Here is a 25,998-nt window from a genome sequence, read left to right on the forward strand (position 1 = left end):
GCCCACAGAATTAAATGACTTGGGGAGGGACATCAGCTCCACCCACACACATGAAGATTTTTGCTCATGAATATTGAACAATATTTAATCATTTAGATTGTCGGATTATCGGGACAAATCCACACCTCCGACATGGAAGGATAGTTTTGCAGTACAATCTTATAAGACCAAATTGTTAGATGTTTGACATCCTTGGTTGGGAAGGGGCAAAATTGGGACAAAAGCAGCCCCATTGTCTTTATGTGTGTATCTGGCCTAAGGAACTGAAGGACGCTCAGAGAAGTACAAGCAGGCGCCTTGTCGCGCTGAAGCAGCCACAAATTGTCCTACCACAACTCTCACGTCCACTTGCACACTGAATGTAGAAAATGTCACAGGATTTTCTTGTAGACATGCTGGTTGATCATCGGGCCCACTTTGAAGGGTAAATAAAACCTTATCTGTAGTTTGGGAACTTTTTTGACACATTTTCTTAACACATTTAAACTTAATAAAACACGTTTGGAACACTTTGTTGATGTTAATGGAACGAACACCCAAAAAACAAATTGCAAGCAAATGTGTCGAAAATACTTTACAGTATGTATTGTTGTTCCTTTGTTGGATACGTGTATGTGCCTGTTGGGGTGATGTGTGAGTGTCAGGTGTGAGGTGTGACTAATAGCAACTCTTGTGTGAGTGTGCTCGCGTTTATGTGTTTTACTGTTCTCCTGCTTTTCAACAAACTGCTGAACATCAGTGACTGTAGATCTCCTTTCCCACGTGCAAGGGCATTGCCATATGTAGGATCTAAGTATACTCTAAAAAACATTAAAAAATGTTTTTTTAAAGGTCCCATTCAGCCATGTTTTTTAATTTATTTATCTTGTATAATCTTTGATGTCCTTTTATCGGGTTTGCAAGATAATCTGGGTTGGAAATAAGAAGGTTCCCCTTTTTTTGGGCTATTTTTGTTGGTCAAGAAATGCTTGTGATTTTCAACGAGCCATTTTGTCTGTGGAAAACATCTTTCCTCTGATTGGTTGGTTCCCGATATGTGGGCGATGTGTGGCCGCTAATTCTCTGGGAATCCAGTGGGTCATTGGCAGAATTGTGGCCGGTCATGGTGCACTCTGAGAGGGCCACGGCAGTTAGCTGCCCTGGGGGAATCTTTTCCCCCCTTTATAACTCCTACTAAGTGACACCGGGTGACCACGTGGCCACCCGGCAAGAATCCTTAGGTGGACTGACCAGCGCAGTTCTCAGTTTTACTCATATACTGTATTTTTTTTTTTTTTAAAATACACTTCCATGATGATTCTGCATGACCTTGTTGCCATGACTGACCAATGTGTGCGTATGTGTGTTAATCCCCAGAAATGTATTTGTCAGAGCTGGGCACTTGACCCTTTTTTGCCGGTCCAGCCGTGACCCTCAACCCTTGACCTGGGTGCCGTTCCGTCCGCGCCCCCCCGGACATATTCATAAACATTGTCGCCCCCCGCCCCGTTCTTCCCCCCAACCAAATAAATAAATAAAAAGCGTCCGTGGGAGGGATGCTAACGGCAAATGCTTTTTAAAGATCATTAGCTGGCTAGTTTACAATTTGAACACGCTACAAATGCGCCAGTAGTACTTTACTACTTACCCAACTGCGTGTGCTTACTTGCATTGCGAGCCCCGGGTTGGTTTTGTGGTATTGTATAATTATTTGGGTCCAACCAATGGCCCGAAGTCGCAGTCAACAAGTTACTTATTTACTTTCCACATTTCCCCTCCTTCATCTTCAAAATAAAAGTGTGCCAGCAAACCACTATACACAGCAGGTTTCCTATGGCGTATTTCCGGAAGTAGGGAAGACGCCATGCTTGAGTGCTGCGCGCAGCTTGACTATACTCACAGACACAAGTTGTTTTGAAACTTTTATGTTCCAAGTCGGAGGGCGTCGCTTCAAAAAGACAGTGACAACAATGAATATCGTGCCTGCTACAGCCATAAAGGGACCGAGATGACTAGACGATGCATTTAATTTTATTGCGAAAACGATCTGGAAGGAGGCCGCTAAGGTGGAACGTGGGTGAGTTGCTTCTTGACATGACACCCACGCCGCTGCCAAACTAGTTTGTTTTGCAGCAGCAGCAACGAGCTGCGTGGTGCGTCCATCTCCGGTTGGTAAACTGTATGTCATCGCAACATCAGAGCAGCAACAATTCCTGATGTGTGCGTGGCATGTGTTGCAGACCTGTCGCTAACAGCACAATGCGTCGGTCAGGTGAATCAATGCGGCAGTTGTCTGTGTAAGAAGAGACGTGACACAGCAACGTGCGTTCAAGCGTGTTTGTATTTCCTTATTGTCACATCACGTAACCCGTGCCTCCCACCTGCAACTGGGGCATACCATTACATCAAATCTGCTGAATGACAAACCGCTTAGATTTCAGACTGAAACCATGTCACAGGCTCATTTCAACCCGGACAAAAATGGATTTTGATGACATGGGACAAATGTGATATTGTGTGTCATGTATGTCATCTTCCAAACCGCTTATCCTGTACAGGGTCTCACTGAGCGGGAACCGATCCCACGCAGCCCACACACAACTCAGGCGTGTGTACCACTACACCATCAGTGACCCTCTGTGCTGTTGTGACAACGTGAAAGATGAACTACATTATAGCGGGGAAGAGTGCAGTAAACCCGAGCTATTCATGGCGAATAGGGACTGAGCTCTCTTGCTAACAGTGAAAAAATGAGAGTGCCTGGCACACTTTAATATTTGCTCACAAAAAGGCTTCGTTGAGCATGGCAATGTTATGTGTTGCCATTAAACACTCACTCACTCAGAAATATTAGGTATTACATTTTGCCTTGAAAAACTATGTTACCATTAAAATGTCAGGTTTTTGCTGTCCTTTTTCATTTAAATGAAACATTTCTATTTAAACTATTTCCTAAAAAAAAGAAAAAAGTCTACATTCACGACAAAATCCATGCATCAGAAATCATACACTTAAAATAACTTATTTTTTTTCAATTGAATTTCACATTGTATTTCAAAACAAAGCTATCTCATCACACCCTGTATTCCTCCACTATTTGTTTTGACTTTTGACTCCATTCTGCCAGACACACGTTGGCGTCTTTGTGAGCTAACAAGAGCAGCATTTGTCTGACAGCATCGAATGCAGTGGCACAGAACAGCACATTAATTGATGTGCCCCCCCACGTAGCTCAGCAATGATCTAGCAAGAGCCATTCTTAGTTGCAACTTGTTGCCTGTGTCGTGGCTATCAGAAGAATAATTACAGGAAGATTTCACGGGGTGGGGGTGGGGGGTCGTTAAGGGGGTCTGCCACCTACCTCAAAATGCTCCAAGGCAACTTTTGTCTTCTGGAACTTTGTGTAGCGCTTGTCCAGCGCAAGTCAGAACAAGAGTTCTGGTATTGTGTTTGATTTTGTTGCCATTGACGGACTGGAGGCACATATAGAGAGAGAGATTTAAGTGTGTGTTTTATACACAAACACACACAAGTTTATACACGATGCAATGATGATTCAACATTCATAATTAGAGGTGCTTTTTTGTTTAACTTCCCCCAAGTTTCAGGGTTTGAAAACACTCATCAAATGCCTATAAACGCATTGCTATTTTGTACACTCACTAAATTATGTGGGTGTAAGAAAATATACCTTAGTTTGGGGTCGCACCCTGTGAAATTGACCCAAAATTCAGCGGCCAAAGAACGTTTCATGAATAGACAAACAAAAAAAAGTCTCTGGTAGCTATGCCCCAAAAGACACAGGAAGTCTGCCATTTTGGTTGGAAGCAGCCGTTTTAGGGGAATTTTGGCCGATCACATACATTTGAAAAATTCAGCTATAGAGGCCAGTTTCACTTAGCAGCATGATATTTGGGAGACATATCAGTTGCTAGTAGACTCGGTTTGGAAGCTGAATTATTAATATTTTTGTAATTCCTGGTACAGATCCATGGAAATGACCCCTAAAAGGGCCTTTTCAAAACAAAATGTCAGACTTCTTTAAGCCAGCGCTTTTTGAAACTTTTTTGTGGATCTACTCATAGTTGCCAACCAAACTTCATGTTGTGGAAGGGAAATTGCTTTGTGGGATGATTTTTTTTTTTCAGGTCTGGTTGGATGCAACTGGTAATGGTAATGGGCAGGGGTGCACATAACTGGTACACAGGTACGCTTGCGCAACAGAAATCACTGATGCGTAGTAATATCATGTGCGCCTTCGTGTACCTGAACAGACCAGTGGTGCAACGGATCATCTTTGATCAAGCATCACGGTTCGGCACATTCCGTAGAATGGTTGGTGAAAAAACTGCACGATCCAGGGACGGAGCCAGAACGTGGCTAACGGGTGGGCCTGAAAAAATCAGGATGGGCCTGAATATTTCTCTCACTGAGCACAATCCTCCTGTCCCGACACATTGCATATTCAAATAAAAATGACAAACTGAATAATATGAAGTTCAGATCTTCCTTAGACAACCACAGTTATGCCATTCTTAATATTCAATAAAATAAAAAAGCATAACGAAACACAAATTCAAAATAGTTTAATAATATAATTTTAAAATATATATTTTTTCATCAATCTCACTGAGTGGGCAGTCTGTCAATCTGGGTGGGCTCTGCCCCTGGACCCACAACAAAGTCTCAAGAAGCCATGCTCGAAAAGATGCGGGAAGTCTGTCATCTTGCTTTGAAGTGGCCAATTAAGGGTTAATTTGGAAATTTAGGCATACATCAGAGAAGAGTTAGACTGGGACAAAAAAAAATCGTGGGGTTTTTGGCTAAGACAGGCTCCTCATTGTTAGCAGAGCACAACCGACTTGAAGTTGATTTATGTGTTCCCTGAAGGAATGTTTTTTACCATTGTCTCAAAAATAACTCTAATTATTGTGGTACAGTATATATTATGTACTATGCACAGTATTTGGGGGCTTGATTCTCTGTCCTCAACTGCTACCTCAATGATTTGGCTGAACTAGACAGGGAGAGACTGAGACATTATTATAATTTATAAAGTGGTAGACTGAAAATTTAGTAATAAGTCAATATATAAATGTATTTGGAACTTTCTGGAAAATGTATGTACTGTAACATCCTACACCATTGAAACACTGGAAAATGGTACTATCCCACTAATGATTGCTGTTCCATTTGATTTCATTGGGTTCTCTATAATCATCTCTATTCCGTATGTTAATGATACATTTTTTATTATCATCATTGTTATTTATTTCTAATAATTTGAAAAGGCTCATAGTAATGCATGACACTAACCCAGTTTAAGCATCATGTATCATCAATATACTAAATACCAGAATTGTATCATCTGTCGTTAACTCCGCCACTTGTGTTTGCCGTATAGTTCAATTGATTCATTTATCCCTTGTATTGATATCCTCTCCAATGCTGTATGTAACTTCCGGGTATCATTCACATAGCAGCTCAGGCGTCAGGTTGAGCGGCGTTCCCTCCTTCTATCAGGCAAAAAAACCTCTACAACGCAACAATGTCTTAAAAGTATATGATACGGTGTTACACTTATTTATTGTAGGTGTACCTTTTGCTATGCTTTTGCACTTGTTTACTTGAACAGTGTTGAAATGGCAAAGCGTTTACTTACGGTCTCATTTATTTCACTTATGAGTGCTTTTCAAAACATGTTTGACTGAAGCATAAAGCACAGGTGTCAAATTTAAGGCCCAGAGGCCAGATCTGGTCTGCCATTTATGTTTTTGTGGCCCGCTAAATCAAATCATGCATGTCTTGGTCATCTTTATTACTAAATGTTAAAAAGTATATAATTTTTCACTTTTTTAGAGATTTTACAAAGATTTTTTGATCACCAAGTCACACAAATTGAACACAACTATGGTATTGTAATATATTTTATTGTCATTATTTTCAATTTTGATTTCAAATTCAATTTGTTATTAAATTCAAAATTCAATTTGTTGTTAAAAAGTATATATAGTAACAATGAAATGCTGACGCAATTGTATATATGTAATATGAAAAGGATGTTTTTGACAGTTGTAACATCCCTCTGATAGAAACCATAACTACATTGTGGCCTGTTATTAAAATTAAATTGTAGCCTAAAATGGACAATTGCTGCTCATCAAACACTGGTCAGCCTTGAACATTTGCTATTTCATCTGAATAACGTGCCATGGCTGCAAGAAGAGGGGAGGCATGTAAAACATGTCATGACTCATGAGCAATGTCGATAGCTAATATTACTATCCACCATTGCTCAAGACGTCCACTGATAGTGTAGTGGTACACACGCCTGAGTTGTGTGCGGGCAGCGTGGGATCGATTTCCGCTCAGTGACGGTGTCTGTGTGTGCCCTGCGACTGGCTGTCGACCAGTTCGGGGTGTAGTCTGCCTTCGCCCGTTGACGGCTGGGATAGGCTCCAGCAACTCCCCGCGACCCTGTATAGCATAAGCGGTTTGGAAGATGACATGACATGACATGACATTGCTCAAGACATGTAATGGAGGCTTGTAACATCTATCACACCAAAGGCAGCGTATTATCCCAAGTTTACAACCTGCTTCCCGGCAATTTCACTTTCCTGATCACTCTACCACCCGGTTTCTAAAAGCCTGCATCTGTGGCTCCTCCTCTACCTGCCAGCTGCTTTCTACAACTGTTCTTCAACCTGCTGGGTTGAAGACTACAGCGGCCCTGCAGGGAACATATCTGCACATTTGGCATATTTTGCAGCATCTCACATTTGATTTTTCAATTTAGTATTTGTAGTCTTTTTCCTTTTTGTTCAACTAGCTCTTTCAGTATTTAAGCTTATAAAGGTTGCTTGCTCCAGCACCACCCTGCAACCCTGTACAGAATGGTAGTGTGGAAGATGACACATGGCATGTCAATTAAAAGTTAAGTAAAAAAAAAAACAAAAAAAAAACGACTTTTAATAAATCAAGTTAGACCAATGGGCTGCCCCCTCAAAATTAGAGAGAAAGCATTGCGTATCTTTCGTTCTATATACTGAGTGGTTCAGTTTACTGTCTTTGTGTTACTTGTTACTGTGTGTTAGACGGACCAATGTGCCGCCACCTCCAAACTGGGCCAGTCACTTGAAAAAGAAAATGTGGTGAAAAAATTCAACATCGCACTTGCCGAAGAGGACTGCCAGCCCATTCCCATTGCAGCCCGGCTTGACGGACAAAATTTCCTTGTCAGTTTCACTGAGCAACATGAATTTTGGTAGCCATGTAATAGCTAATTTTGGTAATCATGAGTATCCCATAAATCACAAGATGCCATACCCCAAAAGATAAGGGAAGCCTGTCGTTTGATTGAATAATTTTAGGTGTTCTTCAAAGACTAACTTTGTCTAATTGTTGTCAAATTTGAACTGCATATACAGTACTCGACAAATGGGCGACACAAACTGAAAATTTGATGAACATTTTTCATCATTGCACATGAACGAGTTTGATTGAAATGATAGATTTTTACATAAGCAGGCTAATTGAAATGTGTCATCAAAGCCCGAAATTTGAGCATTAAAAGGTTGTAATAGACCATTAATTTCATTGTAAAATTTCGTGTCATTTAAAAAAGACTAGTGTCACTTTGGTGTGGGCAAAATAATAACTTTTACAGACATTTTTAATCGTCAAACACTTTTGAGAATACAGTTGAATGGTGTTCATCTATTATAAAACATATCGTTCATGCATTTGTGTTTTTTGTTTCCTTTTCAGACAACAGAGGATCAAAATGCTACTCCAACAAATGGCGGCATCACAACTTCCTAACTTGCTAATATTAGCTGCAGTTCTGCTAAATTCAGCACGATGTGATGGAACGGTGGCAGCACTCAAATCCGGATCCCCACTGAGATTCACGCACCACCTCTACAACACCACCATTGACGAGAACTCCGGTGCTGGGTCGTACGTGGAGACACCAGTGAAAATGGGCTTGGAGATGGCAGAAACATTCTGGGAAATCAAATATGTGATTGTCTCTGGCGATGACGGCGGCTATTTCCAGGCAGAGGATGTCAAAGTTGGAGATTTTTGGTTCCTGAGGATCAAAACTCAACATGTGGCACTCCTAAACAGGGAAGTGAGGGATGCCTATACACTGACTGTGGAGGCCACAGAGAGCACTCAGGAACTCCAAGCCAAGACCAAAGTCTATGTCCAGATCCTGGACACAAACGACCTCAAGCCTCTTTTTGACCCATCCTCATATAACGTGGCCGTCCCTGAAGACACGCCACTTCAATCCAGTCTGACCAGGGTTAGCGCAGCGGATGCCGACATGGGCAGCAACGCTGAGTTCTATTACTCATTCACCATCAAATCCCATCCGTTTCTTGTGGACCCTTTCAGTGGCATTATCAGCCTTTTGAAGAAACTCAACTACACCCGCAGCGAGCGATACGAGCTCACCGTGTTAGCCGAGGACAGAACCAAGAGGATCTCTGGCATTCAGAAGTTCGGCAACGTCGCCAAGGTGAACGTGAACGTACAAAAAGCTGCCGCAGCTTCTCCGGCGATCACAGTTTCCGCCGATCCGTCCATCTCTGCAGATGGTATGGTGAAAATCAGCGTCCACGTTGAGGCAGGCCTCAACCACGTCAAATCTCTTCGCATTGTTGGTGGTGATCCTCACAAGAACTTTGAGGTCATCCCTGAGGGATTGCAGGGAAGCAACTTCCAAATTGTCTCGACTAAGAGGATCCTTTGGTCACAAAGTCCTTTTGGGCTCAATCTGTCCTTACAAGCTCAAGACATTAGCACCCCCAGTTTGATGTCCCCCATTGCTAAGATCCACGTTCCTGCCTTTCATTACCGACCCATGTCGTTCTTGGAAGACACCTACATTGTTGTCCTCAGTGAGATGTCTCCCCCCAAAACCTTTGTTGCAAAGGTTTCCGTGGATTCCGCCAATGTGACGTACAGCATCAAAACGAACCCAGACAGCTCTAAATTCAAGATATATCCCAAAAGCGGGATCATCATTACCCGGGAGACGTTTGACTACGAGGATCAGAATCACTATGAGTTTGACATACTGGCCAACGGAGGCGAGGCTAAGGCTCACATCGTGGTCAAGATCACAGACGAGAATGACAACATTCCAGAGTTCACGCTGTCCTCCTATCAGGCCATGGTGGATGAAAATAGTCCCATCGGCAGCAGCATTTTGAAAATAAAAGCTACAGACAAGGATGACGGGAAACACGGCTTTGTGACTTACGCCATTGCCAATGCAGACCTCCTGCCATTTGCAATTGACCCCTTTACGGGCATCATCTTCACTAAAGAGCACATGGACTTTGAGCTAATGAAGCGTTGGTACCACCTGAGGGTTTGGGCATCAGACAGTGGCGAGCCTTTCAGTCGGGTCAGCGAGTGCGCTGTGACGATCACCCTCAACAATGTTAATGACAATGTGCCTCTTTTTGAGAGGGTGGGCTGCAACGTCACAGTACCCCCAGATCTCACCATTGGCCGTGCGGTCGTGGAGCTGTCGGCTATCGACTTGGATGAGCTGCAGCAGCTGCGTTATGTCATTGAGTCGGGCAACGAGCTCCAGATATTTGCCATCAACTCTGTGTCAGGCGAGGTCACCCTGAAGCGTGCAATCCCTCCTGGTGTACATTCATTCGATTTGGGGGTCGTGGCCTCTGACGGCGAGCACAGCTCAGAGGCATCAGTCATCCGGGTGACAGTCACCAGCTTGGGCGACGAGCCGACGGTTAGCTGTCAGGAAACGTTTGTTTTCAAGCAGCTCACCGACAAACTCATAGAGTCAATCAAACCCATCTGGACTGAAGACGTGGAACATGAATCCTCTGATATCCACATCACAAACAGACACTCCCCCATTTTTGATGCCGGTGTTCCCAGCTCTCTGGACCTCCCCGAGGACTACCCACTGAACTCCACGGTGGTCCACTTGGATGCGTCGGACGACGACACGGGCTTCAATGGCATGCTCGCGTATGCCATCGCTGGTGGGAATGAGGATGGCTGCTTTGCTATCGACACCTTCTCCGGCAACCTTCGTCTAGTTTGTCTGCTCGACCGAGAGAGTAAAGAGTTCTACATTCTGAACATCACCGCCTATGATATGGGAGCACCACAAAGGTCAGCGTGGAAGTTTCTTGCAGTGAATGTCCTGGATGTCAATGACAATCCACCTCTTTTTGATCAGCCCAGATATGTGATTCACATCCCTGAAAACACCAAAGTAGATGCGGTCGTTTTCACAGTCTGCGCAATCGATTCTGATGCAGATGCAAACGGGAAAATCAAGTACAGCCTCTTGACGTCCACCAACCTATTTCGGATTGAAGAGGTGACAGGTGAGGTGGTGGTCATGGCTCCTTTGGATCGAGAAACTTCACCCAGGCACGACCTCTGGATTGAAGCCAGGGATCAATCCAAAGTCACTCCCCCGATGTTCGCCACTCTCCACCTTGTAATAGTTCTTCAAGACGTCAATGACAACCCGCCCACTTTTGTAACAAAGGTCTACAGAGTCAAAATTCCCGAGGATTTACCGGTAGGAACCTTAGTTGTCTGGGTGGAGAGTGTGGACTCCGATCTGGGTGGGGGTGGCCTCATCACCTACAACCTAAAGAACACAGAGAGTGGAATCTTTCGCCTGGACTCATCCACCGGTGCCTTGACCCTGGAGAGAGAGTTGGACTTTGAACTACGGCCGTCGTACAACCTTACCGTCCGCGCCGTCGACCACGGCCTCCCGCGATCACTTTCGTCATCCTGCTTCGTGGAGATTCAGGTCTTGGATGTCAACGAGAACCTTCACCAGCCGCTTTTCTCTGAGTTTGTCTATGAGGCTGTGGTGTTGGAGGACACTTTGGCGGGGACAGCGGTGTTAACGGTGACGGCCACAGACAAGGACGTGGGCAGAGACGGCGTCATCCGGTACCGCATCCACGACGGCTCTGGTCTTGGAGTGTTCGCCATTGATGAGGAAACAGGTACAATGGGATAGAAGTATGGTAGAAATTGTTTACTGTAAAACTTTGATCAAATTTCAAACAATTAACATTAACCTGAACAGCATGGTATAGCAGTGGTTAGCACCTTTTGCCTCACTGTTGATGGGATCTTGGTTTGAACCTTCCTGTGTGAAGTTTGCATGTTCTCCCTGTGCAGGTGGATGTGGGTTTTTATTAAGCCTTCCTACCACATTTTAAAAACATGTTAGCTACTTCGAAAACACGAAATTGTCCATAAGTGTAAATGCGAACGTGAATGATTGTTTGTCTACATGTGCCCTGCGACTTACCTCATCTCTTGACCAAATTCAGCTGGGATAGGTTCCAGAGGCCTCATTTATCAAAGAGTGTGTAGGTTTCTTCCCTAAAGTGTCTGTACACACAAAAGCTAAAAATGACATATGACAAAAAACAATTAGGCCTATCAAGCTGTGTGTATCCAGAGGAAATTTTCCCTTGATATTGTTAATCACAGTTCCACTTTGAAAAGTGATTCCCAAATTCAACCAAATAATAACCAATTAACAAGCAAAACAAAAAGGAAGAAACATATTTGTTCAGAGAATGAAATTGAACTGCTTATAAATGCAGTGGAAACAAGGAGGAATATTGTTTGCTGGCCTTGATGGAGAACAAAAAAATAAACAACAGGTAAGACAGAAGGAGAAATAAAAAAAAAAAGTGGCCAGATTGGAAAGTAAATAAGCTACCGCCACCCACCCCGGGAAAAAAAATAATTGCAGCACATCAAAAGTGTTGCTTCATAGTGGGGGAAGGCGCAGTACCAGGCTTACATAGAGTTAAACAGAAATATCATCCATTACCAGCAATGCAACTGTTGCTGCACTGAAAAAAAATCCTTTGAATTTACTGAACTTGTGTACATCGGTTGCACATGATTGACATGTAGGAAAATGACATATTATTTTATTATTTTCTGGGAGAAGATGAAAATATTACATCAGTTTACCACCTTTCAATCATATGCGACCAATGTACATGATGAAAATAAGGGCTTTTTTTTCAGTGTAGCATAATGTTGGAAATGGAGAAATCGATATGGTTGAGAGACAAAGCTGAAAAAGAAATGTTCTATCTTTTATTGCAAACAAAATAGAGAGCATGCAAAAGCAATGATAAGAGAGATGGTTTAATGCATGTGTCACCACCGTGGTGCCTGCCGAGGACCTCATGAGTAGACCGCAGACCTGTTCTAAAAAAAACCTAAAAAAAACTCGCTAATGATGGGAAATTGTGGTTTCAGTTTATTTTTATTTCAATCAGCATGAATCTAAACTCAAACAGTCAAGAACGTATCAACAAAAGGAACTAATAGCTGATTGAAAAGGGTTACGCCTGAAGCACTGCTTATTACGGCCGGAACCTTTATTTTCACTCTCTCCAATTAAGTCAAATAATAATTACATTACTGATATGAGGTATTTTACCCGAACATGCTGAATATGCATTTACCTATACAATCATACACTCAATAAGAGTCATACCCAAACATCTCAATCCAAAACCATCACTTTCAACTCAATTATGTATATAGTATACATAACTGTCTGTCTATCATGAGTAGACCCACAAAGAAGTATGAAGAAGCAATGCAGCAAAGACACAGGGAGTCTGCCATTTTACCTCAAAGCAGCAATTTTAGGCTCAATATGTTTCCAGGAGTCCATCAGAGACCACATTTCCTAGCCATTTTTGCTTAGCAATAGGCAGTGTGATTGGCATGTCTATCTGGAGTAGACACAAAAAAGTCTCCAGAAGATAGAGGTCTGCCATTTTACGGTCATTTTGGCCATTTCTACGAGTCCTTCTGAAGCAAATATTTCCCAGCTAATTTCACTTAGCTACATGAAATGTGGCTCGCATGTCCATCATTTGTGCCTTAGACAAGGTGCTTTGTCTCTTTTTCCATCCATCAGGGTGTAACTTTTCTTTTTTTTTTGCTCAGAGCACCCCCCCCATCAACCCCCCCCCCCACCACCTTCTCAACAAATCACTGCGCATCCCATTAGCTCTCCGCGACTGGTAAGGCTCAGATAAAATCAGGGCAAATTGAGTTCTCTGTCAAACAGTCAGGGAAAACAGATAGTTAGGTGTTGTTCTTGGAATATCACAATGGCTCAACAGTGTAGAAAATTGATTGATTTTGCATATTTGTAAGACCCCGGAAGTCTTTTAAGTTAGGATGCAACTTTACAACAGGCCCAAGACAAATATACAGTATGTCCGATGCGACTCCATCATGTGGAATGAAAGCTGCTCACACTTGAAGCTGCTACCAGCATGATGGATGTGACGGTGTCCACGTTGTCTGGCATGGCTGCAAAGTAGACGAGCTGGGAAACCTCTGTCGTATGTTAAACAATTTGTGTTTGTCAAAAGTTGGCACATGATTTTTCGTTCAATAACATGAGAAGGGTGTCCAAACTTTTAAATGGCACTGTATATTTGAAAGAAGACATATTGTAGTTAGCTTTTTTTTTTCATGTTTGTGACTCGCTTTTGTGAAAATACCGTAAGGATCAAAAACTATAATTCACTTAATTCTTGTCTTGCTGAAATAAGTTTTGTTTGTCTTGCGCAAGTGAGCAACTGGACTTTCTTCCTTATATACTGCTGGGCCAATAGCAAGTTTGGATTTCATAACCGTGATGCTAGGGCATTCTTCAGGCAAGTGACTTCCACTTGAGGAAGCACAGCCCAGAGTGTGAGAAAGGGAAGTGAGCACCCGTAAACACTAGTAAAGTATTTTCATTCGAGGATGCAGCACTTTCTAGTGTAACATATCACCCGTGAAAAGTGATGGAATGCTGTACACTTATTAAAGTGTGACCAGGGGCGGCGGTCGGGCATTGCAACTAGGAAAGCAAATTCTACTTACGGAGGTGGAGCCCAGAGTGTGCAGGGGGTAGAACAAGCACCCATAAAAGCAGGCAGCAGTTCATTCACTACACTTGTTACCATGACAACCTGCAACGACGCCAGGGAGTTGGGACTAAGCAAATGGCTTCAACTTTAGCAAGCAGAGCCCTGAGTGTGTGAGCAAAGAAACAAGCACCTGATAAAGGGGGAAGTCAAGTAAAAAAATATTTTTAAATAATATGTTTAATGCACCCCCCACTAGTCTAAACACAGCATTTTGATTAATATTGCATTTGTGGAACATGATTTAAGCAGCACAATTCCCACATTTTTTATCCACCTCAGAGGGCGGCCATTTTGCCACTTGCTGTGGACTGAAAATGACAGTACAGTTGCTCAGGGCTCAAGTAACGACCGTCACACCTATTTTCTGGGTTTGGTCATGCGACGTTCGCAAGCTGAGCTCTGCGGCACTGTGATGTCATTTTCAGTCGACAGCAAGTGGCAAAATGGCCGCCCCCTGAGATGGATAAAAACTTAATTCATATTCTACAAACGAAATATTAATCAGAATAACATGTTTTGACTAGTGGGGGCCCATAGAACATATGATTGTAAAGACAATTTTTGACCTGACTTCCTCTTAAGACAAAAAAAAACAAAAAATATGAAAACATTTTCACTCATGGAGACAGTACTTAATGTACTGCATTGTGTGTGTGTGGCCGCATTGACATTACTAAACTCAAATTCTCCTCTCACCTCCCATTCATCAACAACTTAACTGAGCAATCAATTGGCACTACTTATAAGCGTCTAATGCTAATCCGTGCGTTCAGAAAAGAATAAATGCAGCTCTGCTTACCTTACATGTTCCTGTTAACACTGGAAAACTCTTCTTGAAGTCAGACTCACTCCTTCAATGTAAATATATTGATCAGACCATACGATGTCTCCACAGGTGTAATCCGGACCACTCGGCCGCTGGACCGCGAAAAAGTTCCCCACTACTGGCTCTCCGTGGTGGCCACTGACCTTGGCACTGAGCCCCGGGCCTCGTGGACGCACGTTTACGTGGAGGTGCTGGACATCAATGACAATGCTCCTGAGCTTTCCCAGCCCGTCTATTTTGCGGCCGTTCAGGAGAATGTGGAAGCCGACACGTCCGTCATCCGGGTGGCTGCCTCGGATGCTGACGCATCCTCGCAAGGGCGACTTTCATTCCACATGACAGAGTCGCATCGGACGTACTTTGATGTTGATCGCGAAACAGGTTAGTGACATATTTAACACATTCAAATGGTTGCAAAGATTTCAAAGGCCATTATTACGTCTTCTTGATACTTAGTCAAATTTTACATTCGTATTCCAAGCAGTCATCAAATCTATCAATATTTCATGAAAAATGCTAACTAACATTCACCTATACTAACATGTTGAGTGATGCATTGGTCCCTGATCCAAAGCACGACTAACTTTCAGAGTCTTCTATCATTCTCTGAACCTCTTGCGGGGGTGACGCCTGCTTTCATGTGTGTGGCCATCTTGGTCATGGGAGAGTTGTGATATGTCGTGACGTGACGATATTATTCAAAAAGTGATGCCTTTTCTTTATTCACTTCTGCACTTAACTTAAAAATGACCAAATTGAGGTTAGCCTACTCTTGTTCTCTGTAGGTTAAATATGAATTATGGTTGCTGCTCCCGTTATAATAAAAACTAAATGAATTGCATCAGGCCCTTTATGCCTTTTTAATGACTCCTCAGTAAACTGAACAAAAGCAATCTGCTGGTATTGTCTGGTTTCCCGTTGACAAATTGATGGTGAAATTAAATCTGTAGACAGAAAACAACATTGCCGGGATGTGACATGCCGGTGCATCTGTTTAGTGTGGTGCCAGCATGCAGGCAGTATAACAAGAAACTAGATGCCTCTTTAAAGAGGCTTGCGCAGGAATGTGCACCTTTCAGAGAGATTGATTGATTTGGTCTGGATGTCACGCAAATGTTTTGGCTTACAGGCCACCAAAAACATTGATGATGATGATGAAGATGATGACGGACAAAATGGCGCAGTGGGGATAACAGACCATTAGGAGTAGCATCGTAGGAATACCGAGATTTATATTTAATTGTATTCCATGCAAGAGAGGAGAAATTGCATCAGGCAGATACGCGAATGCTGTCTGCAAGGTCTTCTGAACAAGAACAACACAGCAGCCGCTTTCACATTCATACTCAGACACTGTTGATGGTTACTCCGTTCCAGGACCCCAGAAATATTTCAGAATTGGAGATGGACTTGATGTGGGATTGAAACAATAGATAGGAACCCAGAATAATCCTCAGGTTGCAGACTTTAGGAGAAGGGAGGGTGGTTAATGGCGATGTCTCCAACCTTCCTAAGCAGTGCCTCAGGGGCCACAATCATGAACACTGTCTTGACATTATTCAGGTTCTCTAGATTTGAGGTCAGTCAGAGTCTCCCAACTCAGCTCGATTCAACTTTATTTCAAGAGCACTTTAATAACAATCGCAGTTGTAGCAAAGTGCAATACATAAAAGGCAATCATTACAAAAATAATAATACAATAATAAATGTCAAACTCAAATGTTCTTTTCTAGTTTGAATATGCAAGAGCTTCCTTTATGTTTGCATTTCACTTAATGGAGGTGCAGAGTTGTTGCATTCCCTCTTGTTGCGTGAAGCTGTTAGGAGACGAGAGAGGAGCAAGATTGAAGTCTCCAATGACCAGTATGAGGGCGCCGGGATACTCAAATTGTAATCTTGTGATCGCAGCCTCCATGACGTCACTCATGTTTGCTACAAGCAGGGTTTGAATGTAAACAAATGCACTTGGCAAGTAATGTACATACGCAAGGATTGGTTAAATTCTCCTGGCCAATTTAGTGCTCTCCTCCCTTCACTTGACTTCATTCTAGTGGCGTTGAGCGGATCCCCTCCGGCTCCACGTTGGAGACTTGGAGTGAAGCTGATCCTGGTTGCAGCATTACAGACAAGTGGCCAAAGCGCACCGGTGCTGAAAAAAGTCCAAAATGGGTTAGCACGATATACAACAAACATTACATTACAAAAAGGCGTGGAAAAGTACAAATTAAGGAGTACATTGGCAGCAACATTAGCAATTCACAGGTGCCTCTTTCATCTTTTTTTACAAATGCCTTCAATGGTCAGGCTTCATCATACTTGGTGGATCTGATGTCATTTGATTTTCTTGTTAGGTCAGTGCTTTGTGCTGAGTGGATTGCACTTAATGGCCGTCACACAAGATTAAAAACGAAAGATGATAGAGCCTTGCAGTCCATTGCACCCAAATTGTGGAATGCGGTTCCAGATGAGCTAAGAGCTGCCTTTTCTAGGTCGTAAGAATTGATTGTTTTGATACGTGTGATCTTGTATTACAGTGAACCCCAGTTTAACACGGGAAAAGGTTGCCGACCCGCCCACCCACGATGGATTAAAAAATATATTTTTATTTAGTTTGACCCTTCTCACATGCTTTACACACATTTAAACTCATTAAAGCACAATTACACTAAAACGTACATTTCAAAAGTATTCCTTAGCGCAAAATGAAAAGACGGTTGCTCTTGCAGTTCTTCAAGTAAGAGCAATGCGTGCTTGCCTCAGTTTGTTTACTGTAAAACTGACACATTAAACAAAAGAGAAACAAATATTGTGTATATAAACACCAAAATGTTCACCCCAACCATATCATAACAAAAGTCCACTTGCTCACTGCAAACATATGACAACGCCAACGGCAATGAGCATAAATGTTCCAGTAATTATAAACGCGGATGCACATAGCAATTTTGTTGTGGGCCCCAAAGGAGCACCTGATGTGGTTGCTTGGTGGGATTTTTTTCACAAGCCACCCACCTGGTTAATAAAATGACAGTGTTCTCAGTAAGATATAAGGCCTGGATAGACCAATCCGACGTTGGCCAACAGCGACAGACGCTTACCCCCTGTGGCGTCGGGCCGGCTGTCGGCACGTCACGCTGGAAAAATACACCGCCACGACACACAGCGACGCTGACCATTAAAGTACCTTCTGCGCATGCGAGAGATATAATACCCCTCCATACCATCGCCGGCAGTAGTCACTATTCCTCATAGTTAGAAAAATCGCACCGGAAAGCTATTGGCCGGGGGCGTATTATAAAACGTAAACAATGCATTCTGCCATATTCTTCGTCCACGATGAACTTCTACGTGAAGTAAACCATCACGTTCTTGACACGGTATTGTGAAATACTTACATTGTCAACCCTCGCTCTTGTACTTGTAAGACGATTAAGGCAGCGAAGGCGTGCTCACTGTTTACGCATCTTGAATCGGCGTCGTCAGTCGTGACATCTGGTCACTCTGATTGGCTGTTAGTTAGCAAATCAGCGCTCGGCGCACCAAGGGGAAGTGGCAAATACGGATAAACTGCCGCCAGATGCTTCCTGACGGATTACAACGCTACGACGGTGGTCACTACATCAATCAGACGCCGCAATCAGGCGCCACGATGCTTCACGACCTCCGACGTCGGATTATTACATCTCGGCCTTTACAGTATGGGACCACACGACCGGGTGCAATTGCGTTTCCCATGCGGCACACTGGCAGCTGCGCTCAGCCAAACTGAGAAAGGAGCAATAAGTTCATGTAGTGATTCCATTCAGTACATTCAGTTAAAATATTGCATTGTCCGAATGAGTCGTTCGCAAACAACACAACACTACTCAAAAAAGTTTGAGCTTTTCTTTTTTTGTTCAGTCCTCTATAGGTGTGAGTGCTGTGAGCACCAATTTGGTCTTCAACCGGCTAAACCACAAGCGTAAAAGAGTCGCGTGAGTCCATCTACTTTGTCATGCGATGTTGGGTTTGTCCCCGTGAAAATGCGTGCTGGATCATACCTTGGCCTGCAAATTGTTTGGTACACAAACGCGCAGTCACAACACTGATTTTAAAGCTTCAAACACACACAGAGCAACAACACATACAAACAAAGCATACAACATTACTCATAGTCATTTACTATTCTTTTTGCTCCGTGGGGACAACGAACCTTAATGGGGTTTAGTTGGGGACCATCTCTGCCTCTTCCACTTCTTGCTCTTCTTCGATTATGCTGCATACCTTCCAGTAAAGCTCAATGCTAGCTTAAGATAGCGGAATAAGGCTAAACTACTGTATGTGTTTGTTCTGTGGCTGTGTGTAGTTTGACTATAAACATTAATCGGGAGTGGCATAAAACGGCTTGAAGCCTCTTTTTGATTAATTATTCAGCATTTGCCAAAGCGATGCTTATTGTGAATTCAATTGAGTTTGCTTCCTCCATACAGCCTTTGTATCTCAAGTTTGCGCTTGCAATTCAAAGTTGAGCATTGGCCAAATGACCAATGTAATATATGACTGCGTAAATCCACAAAATGGCAGAGGCACAAAATATTGATACCTGTAGCTGTATATTTTTTCTAACTCTGTGTTTGAGAGGATGCTTTATAAATAAAATGCTCTTACTACAGGCAGTTGGGGGACTGGGGTGTGAGGTTGGACTATTAAAAAAACAAAAAAATCAACCACCAACCAAGTGGGTGTTTTTTTGTGGTGTTACTAGAGACCTGAAGAGACTGTGAGACTCCCGCCACAGCAGATGTTCACACATCCACATTGCAAATGAAACCATCACTAACTAACAGTGTAGCATTGTACCACTCGTTCTCACACGTTTACATTTGGCAGGGTGCAACAGGCCACCTTTCGTGTAAACCGACAAAATTAGGTTGATTTTCAGTTTAGTTTCAGTTGACAAAACACCACATGTTAGCACATTTAGCTCATTGCAGCAGTTTGTGGTGATTAATAATATTAAAAGGAAGACTAATCCAGCCTTTAAGCTCACTACAAGTCTGTGCACAGGAGGCCGAGCGAGAGGCTGGCTGGGCGTGTCGCTCAATCAAATTCAATGCATTCTTTTTTAAATGTCACCCTTGAATGCATGTTGAGAAACAGGGCAAAGTGCAGGCCCTCGTGTCGCTGCACGTTGTGGTTTTCAGATACGTGAGGCGTAGGTGAATGTGAACTTTGATGTGTCAGGTCACCTCGCAGCAAGCTGCTACAAGCTGCGGCTAAGATGCACACATAGCTCTACTGTTTGTCCACACCCTCGGGACACTAAACAGCAGCTTTGCATACAAGCGTTGGGGGTTCTCTGTTTTTTTGAGGTTAAGGTTGAGCAGGTGTTGAAAGCGCAGAAACACCATGTTGTACTTGTAGTTACATTTAGTCCTCAACTTTAGTGTTTCGCAACCAGCTGTACGAAAACCCCTAAGGCAGGGATGGGCAACTTAAATGTTGGAGGTGGCCATGATTAATTCATCAGTACATCTGGGGGGGCCACATAGGGCCATGCGCCTCCTAACCAGATGTATGTCAAAACTGCTGTTTTATAAATTTACAAATACGTGGATATGTGATGTCATGAACAGCCATTGGCTGCCTCTTTCAGCTGCCTCCGATGCAGCTTTGATGGCTGCGCGCAGGCTTTGGCCTCGGACTCCCACGTCTCCGAGCAGTTTGGTGGTAGATCTTGCCACAAAGCCTCTGCAGCCCAGCTCCACCGGGCGGACCTCAGTGTTCCAGCCACGAAGTTGTGCTTCAGCAGCAAGCTCTGCATAGCTAAATGCATGTATAAAAGATCGATTATCCTTACCCAACAACAAAAGAGTTTGAAACAAACAACAAAATAACCACACACTGTGATTTTGTTTTTCCAGTGCAAAAGGCTCTCTTGCGTAAAACTTGCCATTCAAGAACGACACAAAACTGCTGAACAAGAAACCAACCTTAAGTGCGATGACACATAGTGCATGCACTCTTGTACTCCTGTACGTGCTCAGGTCAAAGTAGTATTCAAAAAGCAAAAAATATGATGGCTTGTGTTAATTGTTTGATACCAAAAAACACTATTTTTAGGAAGGTTTGAAGAGTCAACCAAGACTTATTTGCTTTTGCAAGAGAACTTTGACCATTTGCCATTTTGATGATAGGTTTTCGTATTTGTGTGAAGAGTTTTGCAAAAATAGTCAATAGTTACCAAAAATGTGCTAAAGCTATCAGAAACAAATGGTAATTAAGGGCTCACCCAGAGTGTGGTGTAGCCGGCAGTTGCCCATTCCTGCCCTCGGGGTACGTGAGCACATTTCAGGTGGTACGTGAAAGCATTCAATAATTTGTTTCCCAGATCAATAGCCTGTGGCACAGCCGAGCCAAAATCACAACAGCTGTGTGTCAGCTCAAGTGTCTCATTAAAGCTCGGACGGCTGATGAAAAAAAAGTCAAACTGCTATAATGGGTCTATTTTAAGTGTTTTGTTCCTTAGATTTCAGAACATATTTATTTTTATGTTTCATTTTAGGTAAAAAAATAAAATAATGAATTGTGTTACGTTCTACTTTTGGAGGATTATCAACACTCATTCCATGAGTCAGGGTACTCATGGGATGATAAAAGTGTTCAGGGGTACACAAGCCAAAAAAAAGTTTGAGAACCACTGCTCTATTCAACAATAGCAATATTTTGTTTGTATTTATTTTTTATATTACAAATTAGCATGCAGTTGAATCTCATTTTATTGTTTTAACGCATTTTTAAATACTACTGTTCATTAATATTTGCATTTTATAATTTTTTACCTTTGCATTTGTTTGATTTGCAGCAGACAAGTTTTATTTCTTTGCATGCGAGTGTGCTGGTCGATCCCTGCCCCCTCACAACCCAAAAAAACCAAAAACCTAATAAAGCAAATATCTTTCACAACAAAAATGTAACACATGCATGCAATGCTATAGAAATAGTGCAACTTCTGATGTCAAACACAATTGAATTCATTATTATTGCACTTTATGTAGTTTACTTCTTTTATCAAATGGGAACCAAGATGGTAAAACGTGTTTAAATGTTGTTGTTGTTTTACATTAATTTATGGACTCAATAGTATTATTAAAAATCATAAACCTGTTATAAAACAATACTTTAATAGTGAATGTCCCAAATAAGTGCATGCATAAAATTAACTAAAGTAAACAGGGGTTTGTCAAAATTATACATCTAAATTATGTGTGAAAGAATAGGTAAAGAAAGAGGCAGGATTGAAAGGCGGACTTTGCAATTGGACATCACTGATTAATTTCTGTTTACATGCAGTTTTTTCACACTGTATTTTTCATTTGCAAGAAAGAGTAATGCTCTGTTTGGAGTCTCCAAATGGTGCAAATATGTGACGACAGCACACTGTGATCAATGGGATGATATCAAGCTTTTCATCTCACAATTTCAACTTTCTGTAGCAGTTGTGACAGTCGGCGGCTGCTGAAAGAGTATCAAGAAGTTAGCCGGAGAATGCCATGAAATTGATCTCTTTGAGCGACCGTTCACACCGTGCAGCCCCATTTGCATACATTGGTTATGAATATAGAAAGAATGCACGCTTGATCTAAGATATTCCACATTTTAAAGACAACAAAGGTGACTGTGAATAGTCTTGCATCACGAGATCTTCATCTCCATCACTGAGACCAGATTTATACGGTATATTTTTTTGTTTTCAAAAACAATTTTAAATGTAAACAGGGTATATTCGCCACATCGTTCAGCAGCTTTGAGGGCACAATCTTTGAAGTTGCAAGTGCCGTCCCTGTGCTCTGCTCTGTCCGCCCAAATATGACTTTTTGAATCTTCTTGCCGAAATCATGCTGCTCTATGATCACATCCTGTTCATGGGGCGCTTTTATATTCATGTGTGCTGTCCTGAAAAAACACTTGCAAAGGACTTCTTAAGACGCCTTGACTCTTTCAATTTGGTGCAGTGCGCGTCTGGCTCCACTTACAAACAAGGACATACTTTAGACCTTGTCCTTTCTTATTGTCTATCTTATTGTCTTTTTATCTGCACATCTTTCAAAATTTATGATATTAATGTTTTCAAAGAAGGCTTTTAAAGCACATGGTTGCCTGGTTAGCGCGTCCGCCTCACAGTGCAGAGGACGTGGGTCTGAATCCGGCCGCGGCCTTCCTGTGTGGAGTTTGCATGTTCTCCCCGTGCCTGAGTGGGATTTCTCCGCGTACTCCGGCTTCCTCACACATTCCAAAAACATTGGTAGGTTGATTGGACACTCTAAATTGCCCCTAGGTGTAACTGTGAGTGTGAATGTTTGTTTGTCTGTGTGCACTCTGCGATTGGTTGGCAACCCCACCTTCTGCCCAAAGACAGCTGGGATAGGCTCCAGCACGCCTGCGACCCTTGTAAGGATAAGTGGATTGGATAATGGATGGATGGATGTTTTCAAAGAGTTCTGTTGAACAGTACATTATTTATTGTTGACTTCTGCAAAAATGTGTCATAACCCAGCCGCAATAGAAAAATACGGGTTCCAAGGTGACGGCAGTTGAAAATGAATGTTCTATACAATATGACAATATGATTTGTATGATTCTCTTCAAATACGATGTTTCACTGCAATTACCTTACCATTCTCTCCAATTACAACACATTGTGATGAGTCAGTCAAATTACAATATGATTCAATCTAATTTACGATAGGATTCACTCCAAATACTGTATGACTTACTCCAAATATGATACGATTCATTCAAATTACAATGTGATACAATTCATTCCTATAAAAATGCCATGCAATAAGCATCACTACAATTCCAATATGATTTTCTGCAATTACGATACGATTCAACCCTATCAAGATACGATTCAAACCAATTGAGGAACAGTAGGATATGCGTTTTATTCAAATTATGATACAATGCACTCCAAATGCAATGTGATGTAATTCACTCTAATTGCGATGCGATAAGCAATGTGATATAAATACAATTCAATCCAATTAGAAAATGCATTGCACATTCTTAGTGCTTTCGAAAGCATCTTTGACAAGTCAGAATCTGAGTGACAGTGAAGGTGTTGTAGAAGATGACAAAAAAACGCTCCCAGACAGGCTTAGTTTGTCTTCACGTGTTCACTGGCTTGGTGAAAGCTCCTAATGACTAAAACACTCTTGCTTTACGTGCCCACCTGTCCTCATGATGGCCTCCCGGGGGATTAACATTAGGGCTTGTTTGCTCTGCTGTCAATGTGACTACCCCCAACCCCCCGCGGGGCTCAGCGGGGTCTTGGCTCGCGGTTAAGACAACATCTCCAAACCCTTAGCACCATCAAAGAGCTTCCAGATTGACTCTCAAGATGTTAACTGGATGGATGGATGTACTGTATGCATTTCCTTGGTTTGTCCCTAAGCAAATTCCTACTTGGGAACTCACCTAAACACCGCTGCGTATGATATTTTGACATACCCAACTCAGTTTTATCAATCAAGCGCTTTAAAAACAACCACAGCTGAATCAAAGTTATTTACATAAATGTAAGATAACTAACCATAACAATTTAGAAACAATAAAATGGTGAAAAAGTTACAAACAATAAACTCAAGACATTAGAATAAGGGCAGAGTCTTGTGCTGTTTTGAAAGTTGAGAAATAAAAACGGATATTAAGGTGGTCTTTAAAAATGAACAGTGAAGGGACCTGTCTCATGTGCACCGGAAAGTTATTCATGGTTTGGGCCAGCAGTAGAAAAAGCCCAATCTCCTCTGAGCATCAATTTACACTTCGGTATGTCCAGTAGCAGCTGGTCAGCCGACCTGAGTGGCTGAGCAAGAGTTTAGGGATGGAGCTGCTCAGAGTTAAAGCTGGGATAGACCATTTTGAGATTTGAAAACAAATAGCAGAATCTTAAAATGGATTCACGGGCAACCAGTAGATGCAGGCCAGAATAGGAGTTGTGTGCTCCCTCTGACGTGCTCCAGTTAAGCAGCACTTTGAATCCAATGGAGACGTTTGAGGGAGGACTAGCTGACTCCAAATGCATTACAGCAATCCACTCGAGCTATGACGAAGGCTCGGATTACTCTTTCAAAAAGGACAAATACAATATGAGTAAAGTGAGTTACAAGCTTGGTCACAGAATTAATTCAACTCGCAAGTCGAGGTACCTCTGTATACTAGACTGATGAGTGGCGTTCATTTGCCAAAGTTGTGAGTTTTCATGGGAGGGTGTGGGCGGGGCTTGGTTAAAAATTTTGATGATTTAACATAAAATGCGAAATTCCTCACTGAGTGTTTGCATATTTGCATCTGTCGAGAAAATCAAAATGCTGTAGAAACTCTGCCCTGAAATGTACAGTTAGTTTGACATTTTGGTTTGAAGCTGCCATTTTTTTGCAGGGGGTGGGGGCGTCGGGGGGCGATTTTGGCCTGTCATTCTTCCACTAAATGAATGGCCTTTTTGGGGCCTCAACATACCCGAAAACTAAAATAAAAATAAAAAATAAAAAAAACTGCTTGTATCCTGCTGAAAATGTATGTATATTAGGGTTCTCAAACCAAATTCCCTAAACCTCACTTAGGGGTGCTCCCTACAAAGTTAGAAAAAAAGATAAGCCCTGGCCACCAGTTTCATTGACCAACATGGAATTGCATGAAAATGAACAGGGTTAGAAGTGAAGACTTCGGGCGAATTTTATTACTCGTACTTTGCTGAAAAAATTCACCCCAATGGGAAGCAGGTACTAGCCATCAATGTTTGATGATTAACATTATGGAAAAGTAACTGCACTTAATTCCAATCAAAATGTCTCGGGAGTTCAGGACTTGCGGCAAAACATTTTTATGCAGCCAAAAAAGTTTAAAATTAAATGATGACATGGCATATACATTCAGTGGATACATTTTAGAGCCTTAGGCTGGAAGCAGTCTTTTTCAATGGTGCACCTCACCTGAGATGTCAAGTAAAGGAAATTTCAAAGTTAAATACTGTATGCCTTTTCACGCTGCAGGCATAATAAGACATTTGACACCACATCAACGTACCTTTTGTTTGAACTTGTTAATTAAAAAATGTGGTGGCGTTTCAGCAGGGGCGGATTGATTGTAATTCAGCTGGGGGGATATTACACATTAATGGATGATGTGATTCCCGTTGTTAAAGTTTATGCTTTG

At 42.3% G+C, this 25,998-nt stretch overlaps 1 protein-coding gene across 2 annotated transcripts in view; it reads left to right on the forward strand.

Annotated features, from left to right (window-relative positions):
* Positions 1-25,998, forward strand: part of fat2 (FAT atypical cadherin 2) — a 139,888-nt gene that overhangs the window by 13,422 nt on the left and 100,468 nt on the right. The window contains exons 1-3 of one of the 2 annotated variants that reach the window (XM_086023338.1): positions 1,923-2,056; positions 7,750-11,009; positions 14,872-15,183. In XM_086023338.1, the coding sequence (XP_085879464.1) occupies positions 7,766-11,009; positions 14,872-15,183 (3,556 nt within the window). In that variant the 5' untranslated portion in view covers positions 1,923-2,056; positions 7,750-7,765. Of the gene's footprint in view, positions 1-1,922; positions 2,057-7,749; positions 11,010-14,871; positions 15,184-25,998 lie in introns of those variants that run through there. The other variant, XM_086023337.1, reaches the window with a different exon arrangement.

The sequence above is a fragment of the Filicampus tigris genome, chromosome 2 (genome assembly GCF_054856515.1).
Source record: "Filicampus tigris isolate MCC_2025a chromosome 2, RoL_Ftig_1.0, whole genome shotgun sequence".
Lineage (NCBI taxonomy): Eukaryota > Metazoa > Chordata > Actinopteri > Syngnathiformes > Syngnathidae > Filicampus > Filicampus tigris.